We start from the raw sequence: 27,503 nt of genomic DNA, 5'->3' as shown, positions 1-27,503 counted from the left end.
GCACATACATGATTTATGTAGTCTGGACAGAAGCTGTTAAGCCAGGATAATAAGTCACTCTGTACTGATGTGTCAATATGCATATACCAGTTATATGCATATATAGTTACTGGGTTTGTAACAAACTTCAACAAGTGAGTGCGTTTAGTTTTACGCCACATGCAGGAACATTCCAGCCATATGGCGGCGGTATGTAAATAATCGAATCTGGACAGACAATCCAGTGATCAACAACATGAGCATCAATCTGTGCAACTGGGAACCGATGGCAAGGGTAAACCAAGTCAGCGAGCCTGACCACCCAATCCCATTAGTTGCCTCTTACGACAAGCATAGGGGAGCCTTTTATGACAAGCATGGGTTGCTGAAGGCCTATTCTACCCAATGCATTCGGAAACAATCATCGTCCACTATACCCTGGACGCATTTACGGCTCTGTCCGATAAATTTATTACCTCCCGTTGCTGGTTCCGCCTTGTCACAGTAGTCAATCAGCTTGGCCGCCGTTATAAACGAGCATGCCAGTGTCAACATAGGTAGCGGTCGCAACTGCGAAGGTTTGCTCACTGTGCGACTCAGATTTTAGGGAAATCATACAAACAAATTGACAGGTCCGAAACTTAAAAACAACATATGCAGGAACTCTTTCTACCTCTTCCAGAGAACCTCTGCATGGTTTCTGTTGCCAAGTATAATCACTTAGATAATTCAAAAAACGTAAGTCAGGTGTGATTGGTTTGCTCAACTTCACAGCGTAGACACCTGATTGGGTCAAAAGACAATCAAGGGAGGTAATAAATTTATCTGGCAGAGTCATAGATGCGTCCAGGGTATAGTGGAGACTTATCAGAACGTATACCATGGAGATATCCAGAATGCATGAGAATGTGATTTTCATTAAAAGAACAAGAGGTTCACTGCAGAAACATGAGAATTGGTGAGTAAGTGAGTGAGCGAGCAAGTGTATCTTTACAAGGAATCCACACTCAGACACCTTTCGTGGATTTTTGTCCTAAATGCCAAAGCTGGGGTACCATGTCAATGAAGTACTTTCATATCTTTTGGTTCGCTGAGCCATGACTTCCACAGTGAGTAGAAAAAGTATCAGAAATTACCATGATCTTCTATACCTGGTGATTGTAACGCATATATAGCACCGTGAGCAGGCAGTGTGCCTTTATATGAGTGCCATAAAAGCAGCCAATTGCCATTATTACTTTTAATATTGTTGTAGTATGTCCTTCCATCAACATAACCATGAACCAAATGCTGTGATTAATCAAGAGTAACGACACATGGACGAACAAAGCAATGTAATCAACCAATCAGAAACTGATTAAGTCATGTTGCACCACTAAAACACAGTAATTCTAAACTTGGTCTCAATGGATAACACAATAAATGAATTTTATCATCAAAATTATCCTTTTGATAATTTCTGTAAATGCAAATTATTTTCAAAATATGTAATTTGCAGAACATGTAGCTCATGCAAAAATCAAATGCATAGTCAATATGCTCCTGTAAACATAACTGATATCATTTGAATGAAGTGTAGAACTATTTTACAAATAGGTATTATGCACAAAATGCAACTCAACCAAGTCAAATTTATATTCAGTATTGCCTTACAAACATTATTGCTATTATTTGAATGAAATACAAATACAATCGATACAACCTGAATCACAAAGATCTGTTATTTCCTGTCCTATTTGTAATACTGTACCACAGCACAAGATCATCAAACAGCATTTAAATCTTCCTCAGTGGGGCAGAGCAACAACCTAAGGGAGATAACCTAGGCAGACAATTACCTGCTGCCTTTAAAACAAAGCTGTAGCATAAGACAGTTTGTACTACATTGACAAGTGTAATCAGCTGCACCTGCTGGACAGAAATGAATAAAGAGTTCAAGCAATATCACGTCAAGGGACATCAGAAATGGGCTTTTCACATTGTATCAATGTGGGGGATCAAACCCTAGATTTCAGGGTGACGAAACGGTTTAGCCACTAGGCTACACAACTGCCTCCATATTTTATGAAACACATCAAGCTTTCACAAAAGCATCAATAGAATCACAACTACTAGAAAACTGAAATAAATTATTCCAGTGGACTTGAGTTATTTTACAGACTGCAACAAAAAGTTTGAAAAACATTTTATGGCTCATAAACATGAGGGCATTATGTCAAAATTCATGCTGCAATGATTCCTCCATGGTCCCTGGATCATTTTAAAATGCTTTATGGAAATGGATGGGTTAACTGTATTGCATTTAATATGCATGAATTCTGTTGCATTATCTATTGTAAGTATTAATTCATATGGTGGGTGTTTGTAAGAATCAAAATGCATTAACGCTGACATATTCAGTAGCTTTACTTAATTGAGAAAAAAACAAACGAACACCATGGTCACACAAAAAACCCGAAGTAATAGATAAAAAAAAATAATCTCAAATGAATTCCATGAACAAATACGTAAATGAGCGAGTTTAGTTTCACACTGCACTCAGCAGTATTCCAGTTATTTGGTGACAGTCTGTAAATAATTGAGTCTGGACCAGACAACCCCATGATCAACAGCATGAGCATCGATCTGCGCAATTGTGTCAACGAAGTCAGCGAGCCTGACCACCCGATCCCGTTAGTCGCCTCTTACGACTAGCATAGTCACCTTTTATGGCAAGCATGGTTTGCTGAAGGCCTATTCTACCCCAGGACCTTCACGGGTGATGGACAAAGGAGTGAGTGAGTGAGTGAGTTGCTGAAGGCCTATTCTACCCCGGGACCTTCACGGGTGATGGACAAAGGAGTGAGTGAGTTGCTGAAGGCCTATTCTACCCCGGGACCTTCACGGGTGATGGACAAAGGAGTGAGTGAGTGAGTGAGTTGCTGAAGGCCTATTCTACCCCGGGACCTTCACGGGTGATGGACAAAGGAGTGAGTGAGTTGCTGAAGGCCTATTCTACCCCGGGACCTTCACGGGTGATGGACAAAGGAAGTGAAATCCATGAGGTAGAAGCATGTCAGTAACACACGACCTGAATCTGAAATAAGCATTTTCAAAGTTGTTGTACATGTTTGAAAAAGTGTGAGTGGTTGTGCTTTGTAAGTTTTGCACCATACTCAGACATATTCCAACTAAGTGAGGGCATGAGTTACTGACGACCAATTCTTGACAGGTTTCTAAAAAAAACCTGTCATCTAATTCAATCCTGGAGAAAAATGTTTATGATCATCTTTTTAGGATACTGCAAAAAAAATTAGTTGTTTAACACATAATTTTCCAGCCATATGATGGCCGTCTGAAAACAATCAATTATGGACCAGACAATCGAGGGATTGACACGAGCCTAACCACCCAATCAAGTTAGTCCCTTCTTATTGAGCCAAACAGCTGCTTAAGACCAAGTCTAACCCATATCCTCACAATTGGCAGCATTCCACGTAAACGATGGCAGCCCCAACATAATTGTGTCTGATGAGACAATCCAGACATGGACAGCAAGTCATTTTTGAGTTTGCACACAGGTTTTGTCAGTAACACAATATCAAATGGTAGAGCTCTAGAATTTTCTTTTGACTTAACTGAATCAATATATTGATAAATATAGAAGCACACATAACACTACAAATAATACAGATGATTATCCACAGCCAACATACCTGGCTCCCCTTCTTTCGCTTACTCTTACCCTCTAGGGGTAACAGGCAATCTGGAATATCAAAACATAAGGTTAGCTACAGCAAGGCAAACAGTGAGTGCTACTTTAAGGCAGTCACAAAAAATACATTTATGTCACGGCAGCCAATAAACTTCCAAATGTGCATAGTACACCACAGTCACACTCAATCCAGACTTTTCTATAAAAGGAAGAATGCCACAGCGAGTAAGCGAGTCACAAATTGGGTCCACACATTGTACCCATGTGGGGGATCGAACCCTGGTGTTCAACATGAAAAGCAAATGCTTGAACTATTACCACTACCACACCCCACAACCCTGAAAAGCATTACAAGCTTAAGTAGGATTGGTTGCCAATTAACTAAATCCCACTGAACTGTATCCTGCAAGTGAATATGGCCACTCTTAGTAATATTCGGGCAACATCATGGTTGGGGGAAACTAGAAATGGGCTTCACACACTGTACCTATGTGGGGAATTGAACCTAGGTCGTCTTCATCATGAGATGCAGTGCTGCATCATGTATCATGGCAAGCTATAAGTACCAGTACCATTCAGTTTGGAGCCGACAAATGAGAGGCTCTAAGCAAGTGACTCTTGTTATCTGATTGTTGAAAATTCCTTGAGTGAGTGAGTGAGTGAGCATGGTTTCAAACCACTCAACAACATTCAAGCAATATCATGGCAGGGGTGACCAGTAATGGGTTTCATACATTGTAGGGGGTTTTCAGGGTGACCAGCAAATGATTTAACCACTCGGCTACCACAAGGCCTTGCAACACCAATTCACCTAAGAAATAATCCACAAAAATCAATATCCATCAGAGGAAATAAAAATTGATTATTTAAAACAAACCTGAAATCTACTCTACTCGTTTTTCAACCACAATAACACAACATAAGAGCCCTCCTAAATAGCAGGTATGGTGAGTGAGTTAAATTTCATGCCACTTTCCGCAATATTCAAACAAAATCACGGAGGGTAACACCTGAAATAGGCTTCACACACAGCACCACATGGCTTGACAAACGGATGATTCAACCACTTGGTTACTCCACCATACTGCGAGTCTAGGGAACATTCATCCCAAATCATACTTGTTGACACTTGAAGTGGAATCACTAGGTCAGACTTAAGACTTGTACCATCATCATGAAAGGGCAGGAATCAGGGCATGCCTTATCAAATGTGTCATGAATGTTAACACTGCATCAGCAATCCCAAGCTATTCAAGCTGGGTGTCTACTTGAACATTAAAACAGCTTTCAAAATATTTTTACTGGTTTAACATACTTCTTTTCACAATGCCACACCAATCCTAAGTAAGACACCTTTCGTTATGAAAATTTTAAATTCTAAAGCCTTATATCATACATAATTTGAACAGTAAAGTAAACATTAAAAAAGTATTCAAGTATCTGCATTGAAAACTTGAACCACTGAGTGGGTTTATACCAACATGACGGACAATGCTCAAATGAGACTTGGGTCATTCCTACAGTTAAGCACTTTGAGTGATGAGAAAAGTATTGAATATAAGAACAGGTATTCATGGCTGGATTGTAGAACAACTGAGTCTCCAGTAGTCATATTTACCCAAACACCCTTCACACTTTTTGCTAACACAAGGCAGGTTAATAGGATGTTCCCAATATGCGTCTTGTCACACAGACACAATATGCGTCTTGTCTCACATACACAATATGTCTTGTCACACACACACACAATATGCGTCTTGTCTCACACACAATATGTCTTGTCACACACACAATATGCGTCTTGTCTCACACACAATATGTCTTGTCACACACACACACAATATGCGTCTTGTCTCACACACAATATGTCTTGTCACACACACAATATGCGTCTTGTCTCACACACACAATATGTCTTGTCACACACACACAATATGCGTCTTGTCTCACACACACAATATGTCTTGTCACACACACAATATGCGTCTTGTCTCTCACACACAATATGCATCTTGTCTCACACACACAATATGTCTTGTCACACACACACACAATATGCGTCTTGTCTCACACACACAATATGTCTTGTCACACACACACAATATGCATCTTGTCTCACACACACAATATGTCTTGTCTCACACACACAATATGTCTTGTCTCACACACACAATAAGCGTCTTGTCTCACACACACAATATGCGTCTTGTCTCACACACACAATATGCGTCTTGTCTCACACAGGGTAGTGAGTAATGTTTCAAACAAGTAGGTAGTCACATTTATGCAACACCAAAAGATTTTTTATTATATCAGATGTGTCAGTTTGATGAAGGAATGAGTGAGACTTCAGTTTTACCTTGCTTTTAGTAATATTTCAGCAATATTAAGGCAGGTGACATTAGAAATGGCCTTCACACATCATGGTGAAACCCATCACGTGGTGCTTACAAAAAAAAAAGCCCATAGTGTGTGGTGCTTACAAAAAAGCCCATAGTGTGTGGTGCTTATGTGCATAAACCTTAAAGGGTAAGTGTACGTGAAAATATCATGCTTTCTTATGTGAACCAAAATGGAATTTTTAATTACTGTAAACAGTCAAATTTTCGCGCCCGTTCAATTTTCGCGATAATATAGATATATCATTCACTTTAATAAGACACGTCAACAACATAAAAACAATACAAGTGTAAACTGCTCATTCACGTGTCACCACCGGGCTAATCTGGATTGACATGTGTCACTTACTGATACTCTTACTAATAGTTTTCACAAGAGATTAGCCTTTTGCCAACCCCTCAGAACAATGTCTTTCTGTTTGGAGAGCTTGCAGAGACATTTAACAATCTACCGTGCATGTACCGGCTACATAATGCTGATTCGCAAGTCTATTGTTGCATTGATGTTAGTTTTGCTATTGGCAGCTACCTTCTCTGCATACCACTGTGCACATTTGTTTTTAGATCCCTTCGCAAATCTGTTTATTTTACAACAACTCAATGATCACGCACCTGGGTGTTGTGTTAAAACATTCAGAGACGCCCTCTGTAACAAGATCAATATTCTGCTTGAAAACCGTAGTCATGTAAAGTACCCATTAGGCCTATATCTCAGGTATTTATACTGTATTGCATTTGTCAACACATTTGTCAACCAGTACCTCGCGAAAATAAGAGGGCGTGAAAAGGTCTAGTGACCACCACTCACAAAAATTTAAAGGCGGGGAAATAAGACAGTTTATAGTACTTAATATCACTGTCTGAAAACATGCACCCATTGTGCTTACAATGAATGTACAGACATCTTTCACCTTGGGATTTTCTAAGGTCAACAAAAACATCAGACGGAAGCAAGCAGATGACTTTTTTCAAGCACGTGATGGTAGGGCATGTTCGGTTACACTATTTTGCCAAGTTTGGTTACGATTAACATTGCTTATTTTAAATGCGATTGTTTCAAAGTAAGATTACCTTCTAAACTTTCTAAAAATACAATGTACGTAATATTATGGACATCTGCTGTAGATGTAGTGCATGTAGTTTTGGTGAAAGAAGTTACAGTTCATAGTGAAGACAACTGGCGTGGTAACACTTTTGCTCACAGGGGCTTGTATTGCTGAAAATAAAACATCCTGGGTCCAACAAGCCCACTCTGGTATCCATATACATATAAAGAAGCAAAGGGATGTAACGCGCACAAAGTTGTCAAACACCCCACTATCGATTATGGGCAAATTCTGGGTGGGAAATTTTGGAATACACAGCCGCAATTCTTACTGAAATAAAGCCAGATAAATTCCCTTTCAAATAAATCCAAAATTATCAAAATCGGTGCACTATGTACCGAGTAACTTTGCTTGGAACTTGGGAAAAGACAATTTTTTTATTCGTACGTCAATAACCTGCCTACGAAAATCATCACCTCTCGGAGAAGAAATACTATGTATTTCACTTAAAACACCAAATCGGTGAAAAAACAACCTTTCCGTAATCGCTAGATATTCTGCTTTCATTCTGCAACCTCTCAAATGAAATAGGGTATTCCTTTACCTGCAATACATGAATTTACTGTGAAATTAGCGGTATCGAGTGATTGAGTCAACCATGTTTGTCCTTCACCCTCAATAGGCTCGCATGAACACGATATATCACGCCACAAAATGACAATAATACTGGCGTTTTATTTTTGACCAATCAAAGAGCAGCTCAACGTTGGTGCAAGCCTAATATGGGCTTCACCCATTGTACCAATGTGGTGAATCAAATTCGGGTCTTTAGCATGATGAGCAAAGACTTGAACCACTAGGCTACCACACTGCCCGCTTAAAACATAGGCTACCTTGAATACAGTGCTCACAGTACAAAACACCCTGAATACCTGGAGTCCCTAATTCAAGATACCCTGAATATCTAGATCTCCCAATACAAAAAACCTAGCATACCCAGTGATCCCAAAACAAGAAACCCTGAACACCCAGTGCTCCAAATACAAGATACCCTGAATACCCAGTGATCCCAATACAGGAAAGCCTAATAATCAGTTTCTGCTCCGTATATAGATAACCAGAAAGAAACTACCAGTGAACCTTCTGCACGGAAGTTTCCAACAATCAGACCATAAAAATAGACAGCTCAATTATCAGTTAAAGATGAATACATTGCCTGTCTGTCGCAGTATGTGACACACCTATCTAGAATAATGACCAGTTATAAAATGTACAAACATATATCCCCTCCTAGCATTTACGTTCATTGATGCCTTCAATATGAAGCTTCTCAATGCATTAGCAATGCACAGCTGCTGTAAGTGATGTTCTATTTATATCATGCTATGACTCGGTATCCTACATTCTTTACAACCCTTCATGAACAGATACTTCAAACCATCACTACTTTCAAAAAGTATCAACACATATGAACACATAATAAGTGCAACCCTGTAATCTATGTAACCAATGGTCAGTAGTTCTGTGAGTGAGTGAGTGAGTGAGTGAGTGAGTGAGTGAGTGAGTATGGTTTTATGCTGTTCCAAGCAATATTCCAGCAATGTCACGGTGGGCGACACCAGAAACAGGCTTTACACACTGTACCTATGCGGTGAGCACACACTTTTAGTCATGAGGTTATCCTACCCTGCCCAGAAGTAGGTTTAAGCTGCCAATTCAGGTCTGGACCACATAATCCAATGATTGACATCCTGAGCATCAACCTACTTAATTGGCATACAAATGATGTGTTGAACATGTCAGCTAGTCTGATCAGAGTGAATGGGTAAATATTGTTTTAATCTGTTTTTAGCAATATCATGTCAGGGGACACTAGAAATGGGCTTTACACATTGTTGTGAATCAAACACAGGTGTTCAGCATGAACAAATTTTTAAACACTAGGCAACCCACCCATGATGCAACCCTTAATAGTGAGACACAGCATATAGATAAATGCCAACGAAAGCACTTTCAGAGTTAAAATCATTTATACACTAGATTTTCTGCTCTGTTTGGCAATCATGTATCAAAGGGCAGTAACGGCTTCAAGCAAATTCATGAAGTATGTCGTTTGATGAGTCCACTCCCCTTTCAATGAATGAGCTTAGTTTAATGTCGCTTTTAGCAATATTTTAGCAATATCACGTCAGTAGGTACAAAATAAGGCTTCACATATTGTACCCATGTGAAGAATCGAACCTGGGTCTTCGGCATGACGACAAATGCTTTAACCATTAAGCCAACCCCCCTCGCCCCTTTACAATGAGCTGGCTACTGATCGAGAACATGTGAAGTGAGTTTCAGAGGTTTCTGGCACAGATAAACTACATGGACCCTGAATATGTGAAAGGGTTAACAGAACAATTAAGGGGTCCAGAGATTCGATTACTCTGGCATTATATCTCAAGGACCGTTTAATTACATTGATACCAATATCAATTCAACCAATATCAAAAGGCTGAGTCAACACAGTAACAAAAATGTTATCGGATCACATGCAAGTCCTATACCTCTTATCCCTTGCTGTTCAGCTCAAGGAAGGTGTTTCTATTCAAGGTCATCTCGTACTCCATTTAAAGCTATTGCCCCCAAATAAATCCAATTTATTCACCAATTTATATAGTCTGATTGTATCACTATCATCAATGCAGAAAATCAAACTTAACCTTTTGTGCCCAACAAAACATACCCAACAGATCAAAATGAACCCTTTTCATCAAGGGTTATCATAAAATAATCATAACTTTCCTCATTCTGTCTTGTCCGCTAGGCGTTTCTCGGGCTCTTTCCCTTCAGTGATAACCATATATACTGTGATTTATAACACTGCTGCCATGGTATAACTGTCATATACAATACCTGGGTAATATGTCCCCCAGAGTGTTAACAACCTTTTGTCATGTGTGAACACTGAACGGATACTAAAAGGGGAGTCAACGCCCATTGCTGACGTTATAGACAGCTCTCATATCACGAGCACATTTTTGCAAATGTAAAACTGGGTGTGTGAAGGTAAAATTGCCTACTTAAAAGTTCATTGGCTGTCATAACATTTATCACATGTGACTTTTTAGCAACCTGCATTCACAAATAAGCAAAAGTCATAGGACAACTTTTCCATGGAATTACTTCCACATTAACATGCCATTCATGTATGTACTTACTATTTTTCAGGGCAGCAGGTATTGAACGCAGACTGGAATATGGTACTGTTTTCCTGGAAAAGTCAACAGAACAAGTTAAATGTGACAAAATACAAACAGAACATACTGGAATATAACCCTTCACACTTTTACACAACCTTAAGTGTGCACCTGAACTGTGGTAAGGACCAACACAAACAAGCTTCACGTGTTGCACATGGAGACAAAAGCTAGCTTGTAAAATCAAGGCTTTAACTCAAAGCTAAACAAACCATCAAATATCTCAACATTATTCCATTACCTGATTCCGTATCAAGTCAGGATTGACACTACAGATTTGCCACAAGACACACTAAAATTCTCATTACACAAAACAAATATATACATGCCAAATCTATAAACAATCCTCCAGATTCATGGCTAAAAAAGTCATGATTGATTCACACACGGTTCAGCAAGGAGAGACTCATGTTCATGACAGTCTCTGTATGGACATGTCAGCTCCTCATTTATTAAGAAATCACCTGTCTCGTAATACACAAGCATGCTTTCTATCACCTTGTACATTCAACTGTATACCATTCCACCTTATAATCAGGCTATCACCTGAAAAGCCTCTAAATATCCATTTCCGTAAACAAAACCTGATCCAAACTTCACCTGTCCTGACAAGTAGATTCACCTGAGACAGTATCTGGTAATATGAACCGAATGACGAGATGATCAGGTAGCGTGCAGATTCATTCAAGACAAAGTTGGGTATCGAGAGTATACTCATGTGAAACTATCACTTATTGTTAGGCTAACACAAAACATTGATCTGCTGTTGTGGGTTGAGTCTTATATCCAGTAATCAAAGCAAAATTTTTCACCAGTTGGTTGGAAATGGCTATCAAACGGCAGGGGAAACAAGCCAGACGTAGGCGACAAAGGGCTATTGAAAGGTTAAACATATAAATAATGTTGTTGGGGGAAAAAATGTGAATGTCAGGCGTGTCATCGCAACCATTTCCTGAACAAACACGACCTGAAGGAATTACTTCAAAGATATCTAACACTCACTCGCCATTGTTAGTATGATATATTGTCCACATTTCAACTGTCTGGCCACAGTGTGCTCAGATAATCATTCCCAAGGTGCAGACCGCAAGAAACAGCCTGACTAACACATCAAGACATACCCCTGCTCCCCACTTTGTGACATGGAGTGAGTGAGTGGTTTTATGCCCCTTTTAGCAATATTCTGGCAATATCATAGCAGGGAACACTAGAAATGGACCTCACACATTGTGCCCATCTATATATGAGAGGGAAATGACTGACTGATATTTATAATGTGACAAGTACCAGCAGCTCGTGAGACTTTCTCCTTGACATCACTAAACTTTACATTCATGCACATTCAGAGACATGCTCCGGACAAGATAACCAAACATTTTGCACCAAGTCATGTTTCCATACAAAAAATAAAATTCGGATAATCTTCAAAATAGCAAAAGGCATATGTGTGGGTAGTGATTAACGTGCGTGAAGTTTGATAAACCTAGTGTTTACGTCACATTCGGCAATATTCCAGCATAATGGTGGCGGTCTGGTTGAGTCTGGACCAGACAACCCAATGATCAAACTTTGATTTGCGCAACTGGGAACCAATGACATGTCAATCGAGTCAGCAAGTCTGACCGCCCAATCCACTTAGTGAGTGAGTTAGTTGAGTTTCACGCCGTACTCAGCAATACTCCAGCTATATGGTGGCAGTCTGTAAATAATCAAGTGTGGACCAGACAATCCAGTGATCCATAACATGAGCATCTATCTGCGCAATTGGGAACAGATGACATGTGCCAACCAAGTCAGCGAGCCTGACCACCCGATCCTGTTAGTCGCCTCTTACGACAAGCATACTCGCCTTTTATGGCAAGCATGGGTTGCTGAAGGCCTATTCTACCCCAGGACCTTCACGGGTCTCGTTTCATGGAAAAACAAAACAAAATACAAATGCACAAAATCTGTAAATAGCAAAAGCACAACAAAAGGTTCAGATTATTATACCTATCAATTTTGGTCTAAAAATATTGACAAAGTTGTAAGCCCGCCATGTAACTAACTAGCAAGCAGCGGGCCGCCAGGCAGACGCTATTTCAGACACTGGCTACATACTCCTGTGATATTCTTACTACTAGTCAATAATTAACTAGTGTTTAAGTGGGTGGATAGGTTTTGATTGCTGTTTAATGCCGCACTTAGCAGTCTAGCCAAATGGTGGAAGTCTGTAAAAAGGACAACAAACCGCAAACATAATACATATTTACCTTGACTTTGCCACGTCCACAACTGTTGCAATATTGACTGATGTAGTTTTTAAAGTATCTTTCACTCATATCTACACTACAGATGAGTTCTAGGAAAACAGAACAATATCTACATTTAGACAATGTGTACTGTCAGCAAAATCCTCTTTCCATAAAGCCTTGAATATATCATTCTGTAACCTTTTGAGCAACATTACACATATGTAAGGGTGGGAATACATTTATTTAATTTAGTTTAATTTAATTCAGTTTATTCTAATTTAATCTAATTTGATTTGATCTCATATATTGATTGATTTACTTATTTATCAATTTATTTACTTATTTATTTATCAAGAGGTCAGCTATTATCCTTTTCTACCCAGAAGTTAAACAAAGCCCATGTCGACAACGTGACAACAACTGGAGGTCAATAAAAGACTACAAAGACGTTTTTGTACAGGTGTTTCCTATTTCCACCTGGAACAACCTCCTCAAGCAGCAATTTAATAATGACATACTACACCAATGATCCATCATAACAAAGTAACATTTACAAAGAGCAAACAGTGCCTTCCAACTCCCTGCTACCTGTAAGTACACTTGTATTTGACAACAAATGACAGCAAACATTCAAATAAGGGAAGAAAAAAACTTGATGTCATTTGCATTTTCACACGTTCAGATGAAAAAGAACCTCCACACTGTCATCGTATTTCACATGGGATTTTACCTTGAACACATGGACACAGCTGATCAATACCTGCTTAAACAAGGTGCTCTTTTGTATCTCCACGCTTGAAGAGCTTGAATATACACCCATGAATAACCATAAAACTTGCAACAGATTTTAAAGTGTAGAAAGTGTACAATAAATATATAAATACTCATTAAACACTCTGCATGCTTGGCATAGAATTAATATCTGTTGTTGTGAAATAAGTGAAAAGCAGTTATCACATGAAATGTTTTGACACAAGACTATAAAAAAAATATTTAATGAAACATTCCATGCACAAAAAATAAAATGCATGAGCTGAAACAAAAATCATAAAACTGACAAGGCATTCATCAAAATGCATGAAATGTCAGGAGACGTGAGACAATTGAAAACACTCACTTTTCCTTCCTGTCAATTTCCCCCGTCTTTCAACCTGCTAAACTCCCTCCAGTAAATCCATTCGTCTATTCTTGATATAATATCAGCCATGGTAGCTAGATATATGGGTCAAAGGTCCTCCCATCTCATCCCCACCACACCCATGTATGTCCTCTCACAAAGACGTACTTTGTGGCAGACTGCCAATGACAACTGTGCAACCACTGACAGCCTCCTAGTACTGAACGAACATGGTGCTGAACATACTATCATAAAACCAGTAAGAATCAGGCAAGTATGAAATGTTCTAAAATACAATGTTTTGTAAATAAAACAATCAGTGATAACAAGCCAATGAAACAACTTTATATCCATCTATTGGCAATCAGGTTCCTAACAATCCAATAGGGCAATCAGTCAACTGTATGAGCTCAAATGCACATATTACAACAGCAAAGCATATTAAATAGATTCAAGCATGAAAGACGAGGTGTATTACCCATCACTGTACACTGTAACTAGCACTTTAATGCTAGTCTGACTGGGTGATATACAAATGCGGACACAGTGACTGATAGTAATGTGTCATGCTTGCACTGATGATATACGAGTTTCAAGTATCAAGCAAGAGTTTAGTTTTACATTGCTTTAAGCAATATTCCTCCAATATCAATTAATTCCACTTTATTTTTTATACGTTTTTGTTTTAACAAAATTCATCGGTATGTTTTCACTGCAAACAGACTACAGCAATACAAAATTATCAAACCTTCACTTCACCCAAGACCAAAGCGGGACTGTTTTAACATATACAGAACCCTTCCTCTCAGACCCACCGTACAAGGGAAATCATTGAAGGATTTATTACAGAGTAAAGAGTACATATGTGGATTCATACACTTCAAAATGAACACACTTGAAATTGGCCCCACCTGCCATTCATAACACTATTTGCCTTTCCTAATGTAAAATTTACTAACAAATGACATTCTGTTAGTTTTCGTTCAATCAGGTTTCTATCAGACCCCTGCCAACTGACAGCAGTGATAAAGCATTGTGAAGTACCATGGAGGATGTGAAATTGTGTGAAATCCAAACCACTTCCATGGCTACATACGTTTTAATCATATTAATTATGTGGTACATCTTGTTTTCACAGGAACTCAAAATGTTTACTCTGTGATGGTCTTAAAGAGATAATAAACCTATACACGTGGAGCACCATCAATGGAAACTTATGGTGTACTCTGTGAAGTAACCACAAAAAGACACTGGGGACTCTATCTCACTGGGTATACAAGAGTGAGTGAAAAAGAAAGGAAAAGTGTGAGTTTCGTTTTATGCCCCACTCTACAATATTCCACCTACATGGCAGCAGTCTGTAAATAATCGACTCTGGACCTGACAATCCAATGATCAACAACATGAACATCAACCTACACAGTTAGGAAGCTATGACATCTCAACTAAGACGGACAGCCTGACCACCTGATCCCATTAGTCACCTCTTCTGACAAACATAGTTGCAGTCTGCATGAGGCATAGGTTGCAGAAGACCAACTCTGCCCCAGATTGTCACGGTTGAAAAAAAAAGAAATTTTAGCTTTGTGGTATTTTAACTATATTCCAGCAATATCTCCCCTAGGGATGCCAGAAGTCCCTTAACCACTTTGGTGTAAACCACCAAGATGAGAATGGTGATTACAGTCACTATGGAGTGAATGAGCGAGTAAGTTTATTTACATCGCTTCTAGCAATATTACAGTATTATCCTGGCGAACCAACGGTTTTGTGCACACATTAATGCATGAGAAATTTGGAGGAACCTTGGTGTGATATTTGAATCTTCTCACTGACGCATGCTTTGATTTCATGGTAATCTCATTATAAACATCTTTTGTGATGAAGTTTAAAAATTGTTCAATGTTGAAAATACTAATTCACTTTTTTGATGACTTATCTCTTAAAATGAAATGGTCACTAACATTTTAAAATCATCACAACCAGGTTGGCATATAAATTCTTATAACTTGAGAATACATGCCCTGACAAAAGCCCTTTTGGAAAGAAATTAATCTTTACGCTTGGGCAGATGTTAATTTTTCAAGAGGTGGTATTCATGATATTTTTAAGAATTCTGAATTAAAATATTTAAAAACCTTAAACCATTACCTACCAATTGATACATCATGGTGGAATAAAACGTCTCTAAATGAAAGATCACACTCTCTTTGTAATTGAAACGAAACTGGAAATGAATTTCCCTTTCTGTTTATTTGCCCTACCTTGGCAGAAACGACAAAAATATATTAACTTTCAGTGTAGAAACCCAAAATATGCTCGTAAATAAACCATCTTTTTCACTCTAATATATTAAGCTATTAATTAGCAAAGTATTTTGCACAATAATGTCTCTTATTAAATGAAGCCCCAAAATGATTGAGTTTACACTGCACTAAACAGCACTCCAGCTATATGGCAGAGGAATATAATTGAGTCTAGACCAGACAATCCAGTGCATCAACCAATCTGGATGTGATGACATGTGTCAAGCAAGTCAGAGAGCCAGACCACCTGATCCTGTTAGTGGCCACTTACACCAAGCATGGGTTACTGAAGGCCAATTCTAACCCAGATCTAAGGTACTCCCTAACAGAAAAAGATTGTGTAGTAATCAGATATGACCACACAATCAACGTTCTGGTCATTTAATGGCATGACCATTCAATCAACACAGTGGTCACCAAAGGCTGTCGATGACAACTGGACCTCCCAATGAATTTACTAGCCTTCAGCTTAACCACCATATTAGCATACTGGCCACAAAATGACAACTGGACCTCCCAATGAATTTACTAGCCTTCAGCTTAACCACCAAATTAGCATCCTGGCCACAAAATGACAACTGGACCTCCCAATGAATTTACTAGCCTTCAGCTTAACCACCAAATTAGCATCCTGGCCACAAAATGACAACTGGCCTTCCCAATGAATTTACTAGCCTTCAGCTTAACCACCAAATTAGCATCCTGGCCACAAAATGACAACTGAACCTCCCACTCCATAGATTCTGGGCATCAAAGCTCAACTGCCTTTTTTCTCCCCCTAGTGTACATTCAATTACTCTTTCCACCACCCAGCTTCAGGTTACATTTCCAAAAATGTCAGTAGCTTTGCTACTATTTTCCAGTCAACTTACTTTTCTCCAAGTTCCTCTATGAAGACTTCCACTGGCCCTTGGTTCTCTGACAAGTGTTGTATATGGGCATTATACAACCTGTCTGTGTGACTAGGCAGCAGTACCTGCAACATAGTACAACATAGTACAACATAGTACAACATAGCGTTATACATAGTGTTATACACTTGACACCTTTTCAGGGCAGTTTTTACATCAGTGATATTACCCTCCATATCCAGTATTAATTTTAGCATATCAAATGTGGCTACTCCTAAACAGACAGTCATTGCTTGTATTAATAATCTGACAGAAGTGGTTTGGTGTCAAGATACACATTCTATTTACATCTGAAGTGGCCTATGTGTGTCATATGAGTACTGGTAGTGTTCCAGCGACGTTAACACAAGAACGTTTATCTATCCACTTGAAACTCAATTAATGAATAAATCTGCCACTCAACATTTGAGTCTAGACCCTGACCAAATGTGTCCACTCGGCAGCCAGTTCAACAAGTGACAAGATCGGGCAGCAGCCAGACAGTATTTGATTTTACGCCAGCTACGATCACTGACGTCATCTCAAGTCTTTTGTGAATGATGCCTTTATCAACAACATTCCAGCTTTATTAACGCAACCAGTAAACGATTCTACTACTGATTCAAACCAAAGTGTTGGTGTTGTCTCTAAATTCAATTTTGACCAACTTCCATAAGAAAGTAATATATCACCTATTATTTTCGAAAGTTATATGAAAATAATATTGAATGCCAAATCTACAGTCACAAAAATAAATCGAAATATCAGGCATTCTAACTTGCACTGAATAGATTATTTTCATATTTCCAGAATAGAAACACCTTTTAACAAGTTCACTTGTGATTATTAAGCATATTAGCAAGCAATTCCTGCTACATCTTGCTCCATATCAACATGTGAACCCCACCCAGTCCCCTTTGAAAAGAAAGGCCATTAAATATGCTGTGGTATGTACACCTGTGTATTGCCTATCAATGACTGAATGACTGAGCACCTCCTCCTCAGCTTTATTGTATAGACACATGATATATAAGTTGCAGTTTGTGATATAAATTCCCATATCACATGATTAGAGTTTCAGGTTTAGCTTATATTACTTATCACTATTTTAATATTCTGAAAGTTTGGTTTGATGTTCATTGCAAAACTTTTATCCACTTTCTTGAAGCTAAAGTGATTTATTAAAAATCTACAAAATAAACCCAACAAAGTTTTTTACATCACTAATACATACATATTTAAATTTAAGATCACACTTTCTCAGTAAAGTACAAATTCCAGTACTTCCACAAGTAAGGTACCAAAACGATAGCACACAGTCAGCTGCCTAACATATTCAATAGAAGCAGCATTGGCAGAGGTGGTTAGGTAGGTGACTGACTGTGTGCTGGCGATTAGGTGGCCGACTCTGAGGGTGTGGGTTTGAATCCTGGATGGGACTCAACCCGACAAAAGTATCAGAATCTCTACTTAACATATCAAATAACCATATCTAATAGCAAGCATATCAAATATAGCTAAATTGACAACCTTTACCATTTATTAAGTCTGGACACAAAATGTGTGCTGACAAGACACATATCCCTCAATTTATTTCTGTAGCATTAAAAGAAAAGTGGGGGTAGAAGTAGTAATACTTCATTGGGCAAGCATACCACTAGCCAATGCAAATGCACATGAGACAAGACAAAACTGTGTCCAGGGATTTGGATGCCCCTGCTGCTGGTGGACACGTCCCCTACATTGAGTGTGCAGTGGTGATTAATTTCTTTTAAACAAGTTCAATAAATATCTATGAGAAGTGAATAGACTTATTCTCCTTCTTCACTATCATTAGAGAGAAATTCCACAAAATTTATCTAAGTTCAAACATCTCTAGTCATACAAAAAACAATAAAATGCAAAAACAAAATATGAGATGCATACTCATAAAAGTCTCTATAAAGGACATAAGTAAGCTAAATGAGTTTTGTGTCGTAGTTTTTGAGAAGTAACTCCCTTTTGTATAGGACAAACAGCATGAATAGAGCCAAATACATCTAAGTTCAAACGTCTGTCAAAGTAACAAAATTAAGAAATTGGATAAACAAGGTATGAGATGCACACCTTTAGAGTCTCAATGAAACACACATAGAAGCTCAATCAATTCTGTTGGGCAGATTTTGTGGAGAAGTGCATAGACTTCATCGCCTAGAAGACTATATTCAGAGAAATTCCACAAAATTCGTGCAAGCTCAAATGGCATTAAGACTCCCCCTTTAGATTCCCTATAAAGCACATGCATAATCTAAATGAATTCCACAAAGTTTTTGAGAAGTGGGCAACGTACATCCTGCCCCTATTACACTATCATCCTAGAGAAATTCAGCAAAATGTACCGAAGTTCAAATGTCTCTAAACTTAGAAAAAGAAACAATGAAATACAAAAACAAACTATGAGATACACATGATTAGAGTCCAAAGAAAGCACATGTACAAGTTCATTGAATTACACAAAGAAGTGGACAGAGTACATTCCCCGTTTCATACAGATGTATGGACATGGAGGGTAGCCATACATGGCTGGGGGAATAAAAATGTTATATATGCTCATACAGATGTATGGACATGGAGGGTAGCCATGTATGGCTGGGGAATAAAAATGTTATATATGCTCATACAGATGTATGGACATGGAGGTTAGCCATATATGGCTGGGGGAATAAAAATGTTATATATGCTCACACAGATGTATGGACATGGAGGGTAGCCATACATGGCTGGCGGCATAAAAATGTTATATATGCTCATACAGATGTATGGACATGGAGGGTAGCCATACATGGCTGGCGGCATAAATATGTTATATATGCTCATACAGATGTATGGACATGGCGGTTAGCCATGTATGGCTGGGGGCATAAAAATGTTATATATGCTCATACAGATGTATGGACATGGAAGGTAGCCATATATGGCTGGCGGCATAAAAATGTTATATATGCTCATACAGATGTATGGACATGGAGGGTAGCCATATATGGCTGGGGGCATAAAAATGTTATATATGCTCATACAGATGTATGGACATGGAGGGTAGCCATATATGGCTGGGGGCATAAAAATGTTATATATGCTTGTACAGATGAAACATTTCCAAAGGAATTAATAAATTCTCACATTTTCCCTGAATTTCTCTTCATCTGTTTCCTGCTTGGAATCGTCATTTGTATTTTATCAATCTTGTTAATCCAACATCCCTACCTTTTTGGAATGGTACATAACCCAATTTCACCAAAAGTGAATAGGGTAAACAGTCTCTCTTACACAATGAGCCCCAACATCCCCAGAGTCTTGTATCTATTGTTAGGGTGGTGGAAAACAGAAAGTTATCATTTCAAACTAACCTTAATTCACACCACGCTATTTCTGTACAACTACTATTCACTTAACCTGTCCACAAACTGTTACACCGACAGGTAGAATGTGATGTCCCCTGGCTTCAGATAATTAAATCAAATGTGGAAATAATGCATTATCTCATGGTTTCAAAGAACGTCTGAATGACTGATGACTCGACATGTTATGTTTTTTTAATAGGAAAATGCTGATATATCTTCCTAACACAAATGTCAGAAGGAAAAATGCAAGGCAAGCAAACCAAATACTGTCAACAGAAACAAAACTTCAACTGTTATTAGATCTTAAGCAGTTTTTTGTTTTCATAAAAGGTATGCTTTGGAAAATGGCATCAGTATTTAAATGCAATGACAAGGTGACCAGCAAATAGGACATATTGTTACTCACCATAATTAGTTATATTTGGCGGGGAGAAAATCTAATTAAACACTTGTGAAATGTGGCTGTGATGGATTCATTTTAATCTTTAGCATCATAATTCTATATATTTTTAATCAACAACGGACAGATATATATTCTGAAAGTACAGAGCACAGGTAATTCTGATTGATGTTTACCTTTTCGTTTTATCAGCAATTTTCAGACAAATGAGTTTAATCTGCTAATATTCAACTACACAATCCAGTGATTGACATCATTAGCACTGATCTACACACAACTGGGATACAAACAAGTCCCAGTTGGGAAAGCATTTTGTACAAATGCAAGCTCAATTCTGCTTAACCATTTTGCTCACGTCACAAGTGAGTTGAAATTGAGTAATTCTCTTGAAAAATGTATCTTCGTAAACAAAAGCAGTAAAGCTGAATCTTATTCTGAATGCCTTTTATATCATAGCTTATTTACAGATGACTGAATTAACTATATTCATAATTAATATGTTTAATAATTAATTACCTGTGTCTGTGTGAATGGTAAGTGAATGGATTGTTTTTAGTGAACAATTATTCCAGTATACCTTTACACTACTGTGTATCCACTGACTGAGCAGTCTCTTATTGTAACGGATTCAGAAATAAAATGTAAATCAGAAAAAAAAAAACATGCTGAAATCTTCAAGAATTTCTTGAATAGTAAGTTAAGGTCACCCAAACTGACTGGGCCCTGTGCCTTTAATGGAGAAAGCTCGATAGCTTAACATGCTTGTTAACATGCTGAAATCTTTTAAGTGTTGCCATGACCCTGAAAAGTAGGTACAAACAGACAGCAGGAGCCAGTCGGGCATCAAAAGACTGACATAGTAATGTATGGTTTTATGTCATTTATAGCAATATTACAGAAATAATAATAAAAGTACTAACGATAAAATACAAGCTGAGGCAAAGAGAACCAGGACCTTAGTTCGTGTCATGATCAGAGACTGTTTTAGTTTAAGAAAATATTCTACCTCAGGTACTAATCACACATTCAAAAAGACATTTGAGTTAAGTTAAATATTGTTGCTACAGCGTGACGGTCTGTACGTAATCAAGCCTGAACCAGACAATCCAGTGATCAACAGCATGAGCATTGATCTATGCAACTGAGATATGACAAGCCTGACCACCCAATCCAGTTAGTCATCTCTTACAACAAGCATGGTTTGCTGAAGATCAAGTCTAACCAGGATCTCATTTGGAAAGGATATTCGGAAACATATCATTCAGTCAGATAGTTTTGTTTGCTGCTTGAACTCATTACAATCAGCAAACCGTGAAAAAATGAATCGAACTGACCAGAATAAGTTTTGCTCCATCTTTTCAGAACAGCAGTCAGTCAAGCATTCCAATTCTGCGATAATGACCAGTTGTAAGCCAAACACTGTTCACACTATTCAATGACAGCTTAAAGGTCAACAACAGGCATGCTTGACAACAGAGGAATACTACAAAGAAACCAACTTGCCAACTCCTATACATTGCAGAAGTCTTCTATTGAATAAAATATCCTTCCTTTCTAAAGATCAGACTTACTAAAACATTCACCATGTTGTACACACATATGTGGTTACATGCAAGATGAGTATCTCCACTAACTTGGAGAAACCAACTGCAAACCTTGTGCAGTTGAACTGAATGAGGATCATGCATTAAGTTGCTAAAAAGCATGTGCAAATATCATGCATGTGAACAGCTGCATTACGGTGAAAAGGTTTTAAGAATTCGCCAATTTTTAACATTCACTGAACTCAATAGAATCCTTTCAACATTACGAATTTCTTCTACAATACATCAGCTCATGTGTAAACAGTAGACGAGCAATGAAATTTAGTTGCCTGAAGTAAGTGGTTATATTTACGCTAGCAAGTCTAGACTTTTGAGACCAAGTATATACAAAGTGAGGGAGTTGGGTTTGTTGCAGGTATGGACAGAACGCCAGTGTTTAGCACACAGTGACCAGAAAACAACAAAGATGGAGTGAAAAATTAAGTCTGCATTTCATAAAATAAGAAATATAGAATAACATAAAATTGCAATTTTGCTTACCAGTTTCAACATATACATTTGCCTTGCAACTGGTAACAATTATCAAGAAATTCTTGGAAAATTCAGTCCAGCCGTTTTACACTGGACGGGTAGACAGACTTCACTTTAAATAGCATAGAGAAGTAAACAAGGTAAAAGGAGTCACAAGGTGACACTGACGCAACAAAACTACCACCCACAATCCATAAATCAAAAGCTAAAAATGAAGATATGACATAAAAAACAAGAAATATTTTTGACAATGGCTATAGATATGTCAATTCTTGGTTTCTTCACATAAGATGACAGCTCCCAAAGTGGAGACATTCCATCAGAAATACCTACTTAGGACTTCAGCTTGTGTGACACAATGCTATCTCAACATGCAAGCATTTGACACAGTATAAACCTCTTACAGGGCTCCAGATAATTTTTTAAAATCAGGAGTAAGTGAGTGAGTGAGTGAGTTTAGTTTTACGCCGCACTCAGCAATATTACAGCTATATGGCGGCGGTCTGTAAATAATCGAGTCTGGACCTGACAATCCAGTGATCAACAACATGAGCATCAATCTGCGCAATTGGTAACCGATGACATCTGTCAACCAAGTCAGCAAGCCTGACCACCCAATCCCGTTAGTCGCCTCTTACGACAAGCACAGTCTATTTCATGGCAAGCATGGGTTGCTGAAGGCCTATTCTACCCCGGGACACTTGGAGTACAGAAAGGAGTTTAATGGAGTGATCGTGTGTTTCATTTCGTATATGCTCCAAAACATTGCTATTCTTGCATAAACAAATCAATAAACAATACAAGAGTCATCAGAAGATGACATATCCCCCCCGGCCATCACATGTGTGAAAGGACAAATCATCTGACAGTTACTTATTGTGTTTTTAGACAAAGTTTGAATGTTTCCATGGAATTCATGAAAAATATAAATGCCATAAATCTGTAATCAGAAAAAGTCACCATTTCAAGATCTGTCTCATATCTGCCAAGGCCTTTTGAAAGATATGAAATGGTTTTCAAGTTGTGCTCCGGAAACAAAATGATTATGGACCGGCGACTATATCCCCCCGCATTACCTCCTGGCGGGATAAAAACCATACTTTTTCAGTTCAATACGTCTGTAAATGATTTTAAGACCATACACCATTGCTGTGCACATCTGTTTCTGAAGTATTTCTTACCATATCATGCATATTGTTTATCCGTATATACGCCGATACCTGGAGCACTGCTGTTATATCTCACTCGAGTCGTGTTTTAGCACAGGACAAGATATTACAAGATAACCCTCAGTCATCAAGGCAGGAATCCAGAAACAGGACAAACACTTGACAACATGCACAAGTTAAATGCTTAAGAACAAATACAAATGCTTCAGAAGCAAGTACACAACAGCATACAATGTGATCCAGTCAATATGGAAATATTAAAAACACTGAGCTCAAATCTGGACGGTTAATAAATTGTTGAAGAATCATGTTCATCATTCAAACTTATTGCTGAAGGCAGCTTAACTTTTTCAGGTCTGATGCATGATGAATGGGAATAAAAGACTGTCAGAATACGCCTGACATTACAGATAGCAGGTGAAATACATCCAAGTATGAAGAGGACTCTTGACAAGAGGTTCTAGTATACATACAAGCGTCTAAACAGAAATATCACCTAAGAATTAGTGCTCCTGTGATGAGTGAATGTGGTTTTAAGCAGCTTTTAGCAATATTCCAGCAATATCACACCAGGAAACACTAGAAATGGGCTTCACGCATTGTACCCATGTGGAGAATAAAACCCAGGTCTTTGGCGTGACAAGCAAATGCTTTAACCACTAGGCTGCAAGAAGTGTATGCTGAAGAGAAGAAATAAGGGAACACACTCAGCAGCAGTTCTTAGAGTAAGATATAACAAAGATACTTGGGAAAGAACAAAGGAAAACTTGTGTTCCTGTCAATATGCATGAACCAAAATCACTAACAGCAAAAGGTTCAGAATCATATTCTTAAAATCTCACCACTTCTCTGACAACTGTTCCACTTTCATTGACAGTTTGAATCTGTCATTCACAGTAACACATCCCAGCATCTAGTCATGTACATTGTACTCATCGATTGAGGACAAACCTGCACCTCCCTTCACTTTTATTAGTTCTCTAGATAGTGTTATCTTGATGTGCCTGAGTGCATGCTTACAATTTCATAAATTCACCTGACTTAAAGAAATACTATATGCCTGATCCGTTTTCAATTGAGTTTGTGAAATTGAATTTTGGAGGCGATGTTTAAAGGTGCGATACACTTGAGAGCATAAGGGTCAGAATGGGCAGTATTAGGGCCACTTAAAAACTGAATAAACTGGGGATACTAGATCTGTCATGGGAGAGGGGAGGAGAGGAGAGGGGAATCTCAAACTTTGGGGGAAAGCCAGAATTGTCTAGCATAGAAAGTGAGTTTTACACCAATTTTAGCAATATTCCAACAGTGTCACGTTGGGGAACACCAACAAAGGGCTTCACACACTGTATCCATGTGGGGAATCAAACCTGAATATTCGGCATGATTTGTGAACCATTAGGCTACACCACCACGTGCACCCTTGTTGTCACCAGAAAACAGACACAGTAAGATTCTGGAACAATGCCGTCGAACTCCGTCAAACTTCCCACTTGTTGCCAATGTTTTACATAAAATATTAGTTCAAAACAAGACAATCTATGCTTAACATCTGGTGAAAACATTACATACATACACTGTTTTCAAGGTAAGATATGGAAACAAGCACGACCAAACTTTCAAGTCAAAGTTAACATTTTAAATACTGAAACTGAAAACACCAAGCTATATATGTACATGGTGAGCAGCTGAGTAGGGTTTGACACAATATTCCAGCAATATATATCACTGCAGGATAGTGGTGCTCAGATTAACTGAAACAATCCAAAATCGGCCACAGTGACCACATGACCAAGCAATGCATCATATCTTCACATAAACGAAGTTCTGTTCAGTGTGTGACACACTTGATGATTGAACATATCTTCAAAGTTGCCAGGGCCTGAAAACATGTTTATTTCTTAGAAAACTCACTTCACTAACAGAAAAACCATGACTGTATATTACTTGAAAACTCCATTAAATATATGTTCATGGTGTATTAGTCATTACTTCAAAGTCGCAAGTTTGCATGATGTTATTCATAACTGACAACCTAGATAGGAAAATCTGAAAACTGATGCTTATCAACCTTTTTTATGATTGTTCGTTGGTAATGAAGGAATCATCAATTGTAAGGTTTCAACCAATTCCCAACACTACTGGAGGAGACACCAGAAATGGACATGACATATTACCCCCATGTGGGAATCAAACCTGGGACTTTGGCATGATGAGTGGAACACTTGAACCACTGGGTTACCCAGCTGCCCTGCTATCATAATGGAATCTGGCCTTATCCATGATCTATATTTGGCCAAGAACTAGTATATGTTTTTCAAGATCTGCCCTGATCACATCATGTTCAGACGGATTTAGTTATTTATGGACAGACAGGCAGGTGGGTTACTACATAGCCCATATTACTGTGGTATACAAGTCTTATAAGTCTAGTGAAACTCCCCGGCCATTGCATGAAATACGCCTACTTATCACACCATGCAATCAGGATCAGATCACTTACCACATTGTCAGGAAAAGTCACGATCATAACCCCAAAGACACGACATGATAGATATCACAGATGACATGAAATCGGACATGCTTTATCTGAGGAAATCTGATAAAACTACCAGCATGACAAAGAAAACTGAGCAACTTGCATATAGAAAATCGAAGAGATTAACAAAGGGTTAAACACAACAAGATGAAGGACAAGATACGGTGTGTTACGATCACACATACAATGTGTTCAATCATGTACTAATGGTTTCTCTTATCTATCACCTTGACAGCTTCCAACAAAAACAGCTCAAAGAAATGAACTCAAACTGCTGAGTGAGTGGCAATATATAGTTTAAGCACACAATTGTTTTCACACATTGTCACATGTGTGGAATCAAACCTGTGACTTTATCATAATGAGCTACTGCTTTACCCACTTGCCCAAAGTCAACCCTTGACTGCCATGTATACATGTCCTGTTTTGATATATGGCGGATGTCTGTAAGTAATCAGGTCAGACAATCCACTGATTAACAGCACCAGCCAACAAAACTGGACTAAGATGACAGAGTCAACGATATTGGGAAGTCTAACCACCCTGTCATGTTAGTCACCTCTTACAATTATTGTATTGTAACAAAGTCCATAACAGCAACTGTTTAGAATATACACAGGTTTTATATGAGTGTGTGTGTGTGCGTGCGTGCGTGCACACAATTTTATACAAATTTAAAGTAACTAATTTATGATAAATGAATAATAAATTGACAGCTGCAACAATACACCATACTCTTCTACATGTGGAAAGGGTTTTGTCGCTTCTATCTAAAATATATCTATTTTGACTTCAGAAAGTTTAGTAGTGACAAACTGGCCTTTAAAGTGACCTTTAATATGTCAATAAGCAACATTTATACATTCACTGATCTATGGAGTTCATTTCTTGATATATCACTGATGGTTATCTAAGTGATTTGAGTGATCTGTTGGTCAGTTCACAAACAACTTCGGAGATATTAATGTCAACAATACTGGCTGACAGTTTGAATGAACCTAAAGAACACATGGGGAAATGAGCATGGTTT

The 27,503-nt window shown here is 38.3% G+C and overlaps 1 protein-coding gene across 1 annotated transcript in view; it reads right to left on the bottom strand.

Moving 5' to 3' along the window:
• The window catches only part of LOC137274403 (OTU domain-containing protein 4-like), a 111,012-nt gene that overhangs the window by 36,016 nt on the left and 47,493 nt on the right, over nucleotides 1–27,503 (bottom strand). Inside the window, exons 11-13 of the mRNA XM_067807575.1 lie at nucleotides 16,893–16,996; nucleotides 10,325–10,377; nucleotides 3,675–3,724 (exon numbers count right to left, since the gene is read on the bottom strand). Coding sequence (XP_067663676.1) covers nucleotides 3,675–3,724; nucleotides 10,325–10,377; nucleotides 16,893–16,996 — 207 coding nt within the window. The remainder of the gene's footprint in view (nucleotides 1–3,674; nucleotides 3,725–10,324; nucleotides 10,378–16,892; nucleotides 16,997–27,503) is intronic.

Source organism: Haliotis asinina, chromosome 2 (assembly GCF_037392515.1).
Source record: "Haliotis asinina isolate JCU_RB_2024 chromosome 2, JCU_Hal_asi_v2, whole genome shotgun sequence".
Lineage (NCBI taxonomy): Eukaryota > Metazoa > Mollusca > Gastropoda > Lepetellida > Haliotidae > Haliotis > Haliotis asinina.
This window is presented reverse-complemented; position numbering and strand designations above follow the sequence as displayed.